Source organism: Camellia sinensis, chromosome 9 (genome assembly GCF_055761805.1).
Source record: "Camellia sinensis isolate YWXY chromosome 9, ASM5576180v1, whole genome shotgun sequence".
NCBI lineage: Eukaryota > Viridiplantae > Streptophyta > Magnoliopsida > Ericales > Theaceae > Camellia > Camellia sinensis.
In genome coordinates, this window is record NC_138969.1 from 103,994,748 (window position 1) to 104,005,848 (window position 11,101).

Here is an 11,101-nt window from a genome sequence, read left to right on the forward strand (position 1 = left end):
ATAATAAAAGATCACTAATAAAAATTCCTTTTCAAATCATCCCTAAATAGAAATTTCGGCCCCCTGTTTACTTCAACAAAAAAAGCAATCAACGTGAAAACTAATTAATAGAAATTTCGGCCCTCTGTTTACATTGACAAAAAAGGCAATCAACATGAAAACTGATGAATAGAAATTTCGGCCCTATGTTTACATTGACAAAAAAAAGCAATCAACGTGAAAACTGATGGAGGAGTAATGCACTAGGAGAAAAGACAACATTTAATTACTTTGAAAATGATGATGCGCTAATTATCTATTTGTTTATGGGTAACTTGTATGGAATTTAATCTCATGGGTATCTTTGCCTATAAAAACACAAGCCCTGCAAAATTTTAGTAAGTGTGCCCATAAATACATTCACTCACTCCATGGCTTCTCCTAACCATTTCCAATGCATTTTCTTCGCATTTCTCTTTGTCTTTGGAGTTTTGTCCTCTCAAGCTTCCTCTCGCCTTCTCAACGAACAAACCATGCTAGAAATGCACGAGCAATGGATGGCACATCATGGACGCATTTACAAGGATGTTGAAGAGAAGAATACGCGGTTTCAGGTATTCAAGGACAACGTTCAACATATAAACGCCTTTAATGAAGGTGTAGACCGAGCATACAAGCTTCATGTGAATCAATTTGCAGACTTAACCGATGAGGAGTTTCGTGCTTCTCGTACTGGTTACAAGAAGCAACCAACCAAAGTGACGTCTATCTCAAAACCAACATCTTTTAGGTATGCAAATGTTACGGATGTGCCACCTACTATCGACTGGCGAGAGAAAGGTGCAGTTACTCCTGTTAAGAACCAAGGCCAATGTGGTAAGAATTACATGATATATATGTATACCTACATTTACATCAATCAAGAATTTGAAATAGTGTTATATATGATTATAGTGTAGTGGTATGAGCAGTATTGATTGCTATATATAAAGAATCGGGTCATGTGGTTGTGAATATTTTAAAATGATTAGTTGCCATAAAAATAAAAAAGAAGAGAGCCATGTAATGGTCAAAGCACCTATGTTGACTATAATTGGGTCATGAATTGGCTCTTAATTGATATGTAGCATGAACCTGTTAACACGTCATGTCCTTTTGTAAAATAATCATAACCTACTTGATCGTAATTCCTTTTCTATTTATAACCTTTTTATTTTTAATTTTTTTAATTTATATTTTTTTTGTGTTGTGCATATCATGTATATAGGATGTTGTTGGGCATTTTCAGCAGTGGCAGCCATGGAAGGTATTAATCAACTTAAAAATGGTAACCTAATATCACTGTCTGAGCAAGAACTCGTTGATTGTAATGTTGAAAACAATGGTTGTGGAGGTGGCTCTATGGATACAGCTTTTCAATTCATCAAACAAAACAATGGCCTCACAACAGAAGATAATTACCCTTATGTTGGACAAGATGGCACTTGTGACAGCACTCAAGTAACAACCTCTGCAGCCATGATAACTGGATACGAAGATGTGGCATCCAATAATGAGCAGGCTCTTCTACAAGCTGTGGCCAACCAACCAATTTCTGTTGCCATTGAAGGTAGTGGATCTGACTTCAAGTTTTACTCGAGTGGTGTCTTCACTGGGAACTGTGGCACCAATCTTGACCATGCTGTCACTATAATTGGATATGGAGCTACTAGTGATGGGACTAAGTATTGGTTGGTTAAGAATTCATGGGGCTCTGGATGGGGTGAGAATGGATATATGAAGATCAAAAGAGATGTTGCTGCAAATGAAGGCTTATGTGGCATTGCCATGCAAGCTTCTTACCCAATTGTGTGAAATAATGAGGATACTTATGTTGCATTAAGCTTTTATGTGCAAACCTCATGCACAAACTGACTAGCTAATAATGGTTTTCTCCATGAGGTTCTTTCGCTTTTTTCTTCTACTCGTGTTTGTATTAATTTTTACAAATGTTTGAAGACGACAAGGTGCTTTTTAATCGCTTAATATTTTATGTTATATTATGTTTCTTAAAATAAGATTACTAAATACCAACTCATCTGAAAACTTAAAATTGTTAGAGATAGGATAACATTATTATTCATATTTTATTCCCAAGACACTCCATCACATGTGGTCAACCTTCTCCTCATAGTGAGCCAAACACATACAAACATTTTAATTCTCTAATACCATATTGAAATGTGTTGACCACCACCTCATCTAAAGTTTAAGCTGTCAGAGAGAGTGACAACTTTATTATTTAAGCCGCCCCTTCCCCATAAGCGTGCACTCGTAATGTGATGGCTTGGCTCGAGACCCAATCCTTTTTACTTCTTTACGTACCTATATTGAATCATTTAACTTGTGATTTGCATATTCTTGTTCAGAATTTTTGATTCTTTTCTCCTTCTTATCTTTGAAAACTTTGGCAAAGTTGAGTATGTGTTCTAGCCTTGTTGTGTAGTTTTTAGGTTGGCGATCGATTGCATTTGGGAGCGATAGATCAGTCTTCACTTTATTTCTGGTTGGATTCAGTAGAACATTGCGATCGAAAGGTGATCTCTTCCTCTGTGATCGATAGATCGATTGCTCTTCATATTTATCTTGGGTTGACTTTGAGTAGAATGCTTTGAGTAATCTCATTTGAGCAATTGATCGCTCTTGTAAGTGTGTGCAGACACCCCATTTTTGACCATCTTCTGGACTTGGATGTCATCGTTTGTGCACTCGATGATTGTGTTTGTTTGTGTTCGTTTTGAGCACCCGAAGTCCTTGGCGAAACGCCTTGTCTTTGTGCCTCTAAACCTTATCTGTTTTGTGCATGTTTTTGGGCCAAGAGCTTGTTACCTCTAGCCTGGAAGAGAAGGGGACCTGTCGGCCATGGCTTGCCCTTGTCGGCTACCAGTGGTGGCCGACGACCATTGGTCGCCTTTTCCAGATATTTTTTGCCAGCTGTTGCTCACTGAGCTGCATCTTCATACACGTGTATGGTAAGATATATCCAAGCTCAAGACTTGTTTTTCTATATATAGGGGGTGTCCTCCCCCATTCTGGAGGATTAGAAGATTTTGGACCAAAAATTTCCCTTTCTCTCTAGCTTTCTCTCTCTCACTTGATATTTTGTGCTTGATTGTCTAGTTCCTCCACACTTTTACACACTAACCCTTAATCAAACTTGACCACCATTGAGCTGAGGTCCCTTGGAGTCTTATTTGAGCTTTGGAATGAGGTTGGAGCTTGGATTTGTGCCTAAATTGTACTTTGCTTCAAAGGTAATGCACTTACCTTATTTAAGGTTGTTGTGCATACTTATTTTCCTATGCTTTTCAACTGTCTCTGTTTTTGTGACCTAAAAATGGTAGTTTGAGCCTTTTTGAGTTAGAGGGTTGTCCACCATTTTGGCTCCTTAGCTTGTTAAGCTTTTTGTGCTATCTTTCCTCATTTTCAAAACAACTTTTTTTGGCCTTTTAACCACTGAATCTCAGAGGTTTTTCAATGGTAAAAACCTTATTTTGAAGTCCAAAATTGGAGGGGTTAGCCTCCACTCCTTGTGTCTTGTTTGCATGTTTAGTTAGCTTCATGAGTTAGCATGTTTTTCTAGCTTGCTTTAGCTTAAGTCCAACAATGTTTTGCCTCTATTTTGACCTATTTTGGCTATATTTTGGGCTGGTTAATTCAGTTGAGGCTTATATTGCAAAGTTGTAGGGTTATTTCCTTTACTGGCTTAATGCTTTAATGCTTTAATCATCATTCTTTTGAGTTGAAAGCATGTTTTAGTGTTGTTTTGCACTCCATTTCAGCAATTTAATCTCTGCAATCTCCCTCCATTCTTCACTCTTTTGTTTATTTTGAAAGTGGTTTCAAACCACTTGTTTGCCTAAGTGTGGAATTGAGGTGTTGCACCTAATGGTTTAATCCCTTAGGGGGTTTATTACCAACAGTGTAATGCCTCTTTCATGCACAAAGCACCTTGTGGTTTGAGTCATCTTTCCATTAGAGGACACTCACTTTTGGACTTAACCGATTAAAGAATGGATTGGTAATGTAAAATGAGTAAACAAAAAATGGCAAGTAAAAGAAGCAAGATAAGCATCTTTCGTGTTACATTTCATGTTTTCGAATCGGACGCTAATTCGAACACGAGGAAAATGGGACATTTCATACTCAAAGTGATGAAATGTGCCACTTTCCTTGGTCTCCATTGCCTTTGATCATGCATGATTGGGTGGTGGTTGTTTTGGTCTTGTTTGTGCATTCATTAAGCATGTACAAGCTTGGTTTCTTAGCCATTATGCATGGAAATTGCTTGGTTGATGGTTTGAGAGCCAAGAGTTACACTCCTTTGAACTTGTGTGATGATAAGGAGGGTAACAGTACAGATAACCCTCGAGAATACACTGCTTCACCTCTGTTTGCTCTCTGTTGTAGCAAAAAAAAAGAAGTTTTGGATAGGGGTAGCCGACCGGCCGCCGGCAGTGGCCGATCGGCCACCAGTGGTAGCTGATGGCCACCATTGGTAGCTGACCGGCCATCAATGAAGAAAGTTGCTCAGTGTGCTGGAAAAGGGGGAGCATAGGTGTTCTAGAAGTTGGTAGCTTCTTTGGTGATCAAGTGTGCAAATAGAGTCTTACAGCAGTGAGGCAGTGGCATTTTCGAGCGGAAACCAACCGAGCATGCATATGCGTCCCTCACTTCCAGAGGCCATTCAATTGCTTTGTTTAGTTAATTAGTGGTAGCTAATTAATTAAGTTTAATTGGTTTGTACTTAATTAGCTTAGTGTTTAGCTAATTACTCCAATTTGTAATACTTAATTAGCTTAGAATAAGTTCGTTAATTCATTTCAATTGTTGTAATAATTAGTTAGCTTAATTAGCGTAGCTAGTTATCTTATTCATTCTGACCCTCCTTCGCGAGGGCATAATGTTGTCATAAGTGTGCGTGCGTATGTGCATGTCTTCCAACCCCACGTCTTTCTCCCTTTTATTTAATCGCTTTTGATAGTTAGATTAGGGACATTTTTCAATTAGCATATCGCATGCTTGCATCCATTCATTCGTATTGCATGCACCGAGGCTCGGCGCATCATTCAAACTGCATCGTTATTTCAATATCTTCTTTGAATACGTGTTTAACCGCATATTGTTCAAGTTGTTTCATATACCATATTAATAGCCGAGCCTATTAATTGCATATTGCATGTGTTGCATTAGGCATCTTGTATAGTTAGGATCATGCATTTTTCTAACTAGTTTCTGTTTTGGCTTGGAGTACTCAGTGAGTTTTATGCTTTAGCATACTTACATGAGTCTGAGTGTTGCCATATTTCACATGTTTGCTATGAGGCTATATGCTTACTTGCTAAACTGCATGAGTGCCTGTGGATGAAGGCTTGTTTTTTGAATTAGAACGATTCAACGAATGCACATTTTAAGCCCACTTTATTGTGGCAAATCATATTTTAAGCCCCCTATGTTTGGTGGCAAATCCGCATCTTTTAAGCCCACTTGAGGTGGCAATTTCAAACCATTTTTGGCAAACAAAACATGAGTTGAATTGTTTCAAGTCTTGCGACTAGTCTATACTTTCTTGTGTGTGTCACATAGTAAGGTTAGATTAATAACCGGAATAAGAACACATAATGTTTATAAAACATCATATCATGATTAGTAGAGACCGATCTTTGATCGGGAAAGTGAGGGTGCTCATTTCAAGACGTTCCCCTCTCGTACCCAAGTTCCCGAGCCGAGGCAACTTTTGTGATGACGGACACGTGGCCTTTGGCACGAGTTAGGGTTTCCTAAATTTTTTCAAAATAAAATATTTAGGTGGCGACTCTGTATCTGGCAAAGCAGTCCAATTTTGGCATTATTTGATTTAAAATCGATTTTCCAAAAAGGTTTGCCGAATTTGGACTCTTTGGTTATTATCAGTTCCACATTGCACTTTGTGAGACTAGATTCAGAACTGCGGGAGTACAAATTGTGAGGCCTTCTTTTCAAACCCTTTGTGAAAGGCGGGGCGCGGAAAAAGGCGAGTCCACAGTGTGATCGATTGCATTGATCAAAAATCTGAATTTGAACCTGTACGGGCACGAAATATTCACTGCAAGCGTACTCCTTGTGATCGAGCTTGAAACTCTGTGAACAATGTCATTCTTTCTATAAAATAACTCTGATGAGCTACCCAACAAGTGTGTGCTGGAAAACCCCTCCGATGCTTAAGTTAGCACTCAAGATCAATTTAGGGAAAGCTTTGTAAATTCTGGGAGCAAAGATGCATTACCTTCTTTAGGTTGACTCTTAAGCTTTTATATATTCCACATAGTAGACTTCTAGTAGGACTCTAATTCATTTTTCGTAGAATCCCACTAAGAATTATCTTCTTAAAGAATAAGGCCTATCCTTTAATACCCTTGTCACCAAAACTAAGTGAAACCAAGTAGAATAACATAACTCTTAGTTTGGCAATCAGGCTAAGAACGACGTTCCAGTTAGTCAAGGACCAAGTAATCATACTAAATGAACCTTCCTTGCCTTTAAGACTACTCAGCAACATGTTATGTTGTGCTAACCTTAGACACAAGACTCAGCTTGGTTGTTTGGCTCAGTTATATAGCCAACTCTTCCTTGTCATAACCTACCAACTATTGTCCAATCTTCTAAAGATAGTATGGTCCCAAAGCCATTTCAGCATAGATTGACACAGAGAGTAAGACATAGTCAATTTAGCTCGACCCAAACCCAAGGTCCATGTAAACTTAGCTTGACCCGTTGCACGGCACAAACACAAGGCCCGTGTAAACTTAGATCGGCTCATTGCATAGCCCAAAGCCTTGATCCATGCAAACTTAGCTCGGCCCATTTGAACAGCGCAAATTACCCTCTTAATTGATCCTTAATTCCATATGCTTTGGTATGATTGGAATTACTCTGTCAAACCGAGCTAACCATTTTTATTTAACTGAGCTAAATGCTTGCTTGGCTGCAATGTTTGTTTGGTCCAAAGTGTTCTAGTCATCCGTATGTTACGTTCATGAACCACCATGACATTACATCCTTTTTGAATTAAGGGTGAGCATTAAGCTTAATAGAAAGATCTTAACAAAGTATATTTGTTTTAAGAAGTCTTAAATATGGATGCAATGCTATGTCATGCTCCAAAATCGTAAGTTTTATCCTTTTGAAATCACATGCAATGCTCTTTTCGAAAACACATTATCTTAACGAATTTGAAATACAAATACGGCGTAGTAAATATAACTCATGTAATCCCTAGGCTAGTGTCTGCAAGTAGGCATATGAAGCACTGGAAATTGGCACTTTACTGGCTTCGAATCGAAAGACACATGGTATCTGCTCTGCGCGTGTTTTCGGTCTTTCATCATGGACACTTAAGCCAATTTAATCAATACCAAACTACACCCTCTATCCAGAATTACCAAATGTATTTACCCCAAAACATTTCAAGATCTTAATTGCTTTCTCAAAATAATAACTCAATTTCCACAACATAGCCTTAATAATCAATATTCAAAAGCTATGAAAATAAATGAAATACATATGCAATTATATAACCTCATTGTAAATTTTTTCACAATTCTCAATATTCTTCCTCAATATGAAATGCAACATTCAATATTCCTCAATTTCTCAAATAATAACCAAACTCTATATACATATAATATATGACACAATTCTATATTCACAATTTATGTGACAATTCATTCTAGGTGACCACTCGAGCAAAGACGTGAGACTCTCAATAGTTGGTTTTGTAGGTCAAGGGGAAAAGAGGACTACTTGAGCGGTCAAATTACCACTCGAGCTAAAATGAAAGGGTTTTCAGAATCTCATTTTATTGGAGAAAATATGAGAGTTTTAAGTTCACCGCTCGAGCAGTCTGTGCGATTTTAGGAACTTAAAAGTTTCTTTCTAGACATTTTTCTTAACTCTTTCTTTTTTCCGTCTCTGCTTTTTCTCTAGCTATAAAATCCTTAGCTCTCTCACTCTAGAAATCTCTCATTCTACTAAGATCTACACCTCCACTCCTTGCAACAATCGAATTTTGGGTGACGATAGAGCATTTCCATCGATTAGATTTTTGTTTCTCAAAGGTTTCTTCTTGGGGCTAGCTTCCATGCTTTTATCTTGAGGTAGGATTACTTTTAACCTTGTATCTTTTTACTTTGAGGATGTTTATGTGGTATTATTGTGACATTGGTAATATGATTAATGTTTGAGTTACGAAGTGGGTTTTAACTTCAAAGATGGGATTTCTCCTACATTTTCTCAAAACTTCTTTTAATGTTTATGGATTGTGGAAATTTTAGTTAAGAAATAACATTTAACATGATTTTTTTTTTTTAGGGGAGGGGGGGGGGAGGGAGAAAAGCCCCAAATTTAATGAAAATCCAAAATTTAGAAATTGAGAAAGGATGAAATTAAATGGAATTGATTTTCAATTCTTTAAATTGGAAAATGAATGATGAGATTTGAGATGTATTTTGATTTGAGACTTGTCATATTGGAAGCTCTTGAGATTTTTTTTCAAATTATAAGAATTGTTTTTCCTTTTTTGCTCCAATTACTTGAATGGTAATATTTCTCTTTGTTCTTCTGAATGTATAAATCCTTGGAAGTCTTGGTAATCTTGCTTTAGGGGATGCTAAATAGCATGGGAGTTTGGGTAGGGAGTCGATTTTGGAAAAGGTTGTGTGTTGTATTGGTACCCGCGCGGGGAGTCAATGTGTCCAATTGCCCTGTCTTCAGCTTATAGCCGGACGGATGTGGAAAAATGTTTTTGGGTGTCCACTGGTTTTGCCGTATTGTAGTCGGTAAAAGTAGAAAAATAAATGATTTTTGGTGCCCATTCCCTGCCGTATTAATAGCCAACAAATGTGGGGATATTTTAGGATATAAACCTATGTATATGTATATATTGGAACTCTCCTTGGAGGCTTCATGACATATTTATCCCTTGGTGTTGAATGTGGTTTTAGTGGAACCTTTATATTTATTTTCTTTTCTTAAATCATTAATATGATGTGAATAAAATGTGTTTGAATTATAACAATGCTATGTAGATTCTTCGAATAATTAGATACTCTGTTAAAAGTATTTCTACTAGGTGTCTAGCTCATTTCTATCTAATGTTTACAGGACTCGGTGATGTGCCACCACCCCAATGAGAATGATGTGGATTCTTTTGTTTTGTTGGAGCACGAAGGCTCATGGATGTAGTATATGGAAGTTCTAGGCTTGTGTGTTTTGGGACCGGGTGTCCATTTTGTTGTAATAAGCCTTGATATTTGTATGCCATTAAGGCATTTTTAACTGTATCCTCTAGGTTCTTGAACTATGTAAATGGTGTTGTAATTACAACATGAACATCAAAATTTGTACCTTTTAAAGTATAGCTCAATGAAAAAGAGGGCTTTCGGGACTAATGTTGTTAATTGGTATTGTATGGTTTCGGGTTAACTATGTTATGAGTAATTTTTAATTTGAATAATTTGGGGATGTTACAATTTATGTAATTACCAAATATCCATGATCCAAGTATTTTCAACATACTATCCATGGCAAATTTCTCAACAAAATCCATCAATTTCATAGATGGTTCAACAATATATCAAACATTTGATTTTTCTCATCATTCTCGACAAAACTCTCATGATCTCATGAGTTTTGCTCAAAAATCAACTTTTTCCCCAATTTCTATAAATAAATAATAAAAAAATCTAGGGTTTCCTTCCAAAATAAATATTCTCATTTACACAAGGTATTATTATCAATGGACTTCTAAGATTCACACATTTCATAAATCAAATCAATTTAATAACAGGGATGAGAAAATATCCCTTTTGAAGAGCAATCAAAACCCACAACTCAAACCCTAAATAATAACACAATGATTTTACCAAAGAAATAGACTAAGACATGCCAAAATCATATATATAACTCAAAGAAATTCCCTACCTCGAACTTAAAGAGAAAAGATGAGAAAAATCCCTAGAATCAACAATGTTGAAATCCAATCTCCACTACACACATTGTAGCCCTTGATGGGCTCTCCAAAATTGATGAACGAACTAAGGTCAAATCTCTAATAGATTTGAAGAGATCAAGAATTTAAGAGGGTTGGTGGGTGTATTCTAGAGAGAGATGACAGAAGCGAGTAGAGTGAAGTGTAGAGACAGAGAGAGAGAGAGAGAGAGAAGAATGAAAAGTGAAAGAATAGGGTTATTCCCTTAGATTTTTAAGTGATTGGACACATTTCATGAACCTGACTCCAGATAGACCGCTCGAGCAATGGATCTTGTGCTTGAGCGGTGAATTGAAACTCCCAGAATCTTTCTCCTTTGTAGACAGACTGCTTGGGCTGTAAAACCTTCGCTCGAGCGATGAACTCACACTCCTAATATTTTAGATTTCAGAATGAAGAACTGGATGGACAGGTTTTTCGTTCAAGCAACCAAAGAACTGCTCGAGTGGACACAACTTTCAAGTAAGGCTAAAATCAACCTTAGAGTATTCCCACCGTTCCTGGACTCAATCCAACACCCAAAGACCCAAGTCAACGTCTCAGAATACACTTTTGGACAAGAATGAATGAATGAATAATAATAATAATAATAATAATAATAATAATAATAAGGAGAGTAGGTGACAACACGTGACTTATAGAGTTCAATAGTAGTAAGAACTCCAATAAGGAATAGGAATTTTGAATTAATATACTTAAGTTGTTTTAAAAAGGCTCAAGACATCACAATAAATGTATTAGCCGTGCATAGCACGAACATTACATCAGTATATATATAATATACATACAGAAAGTACAACTCGTGATCTAAAAAATGGATTAACCAAAAAAAATTAGAAAACCCCATACTGGTATATATAAGCCTTTCATAGAACCAGGGCCAACCCTAAGGTAAGGCAGGCAAGGCTGCCACCTCTAGCCCCAAATACTATCTAAAAAATAAGGTTCTGAAATAATTTTGATGTTAAATTATGTTTGGTTAATTATTTCAGTCTTAAGTTATGTTTAGTTTATTAAAATAAAGTTGAATAGAGTAATCATTTCATCATATTGTCC

General features: G+C 36.8%; 1 protein-coding gene across 1 annotated transcript; it reads left to right on the forward strand.

Moving 5' to 3' along the window:
* Window positions 1-360: 360 nt before the first annotated feature.
* Window positions 361-2,036, forward strand: LOC114295592 (senescence-specific cysteine protease SAG12). The gene is made up of 2 exons (XM_028239866.2): window positions 361-855; window positions 1,247-2,036. The coding sequence occupies exons 1-2, from the start codon at window positions 411-413 to the stop codon at window positions 1,831-1,833; spliced, it is 1,032 nt and encodes a 343-aa protein (XP_028095667.2). The 5' UTR covers window positions 361-410; the 3' UTR covers window positions 1,834-2,036.
* Window positions 2,037-11,101: the final 9,065 nt, after the last annotated feature.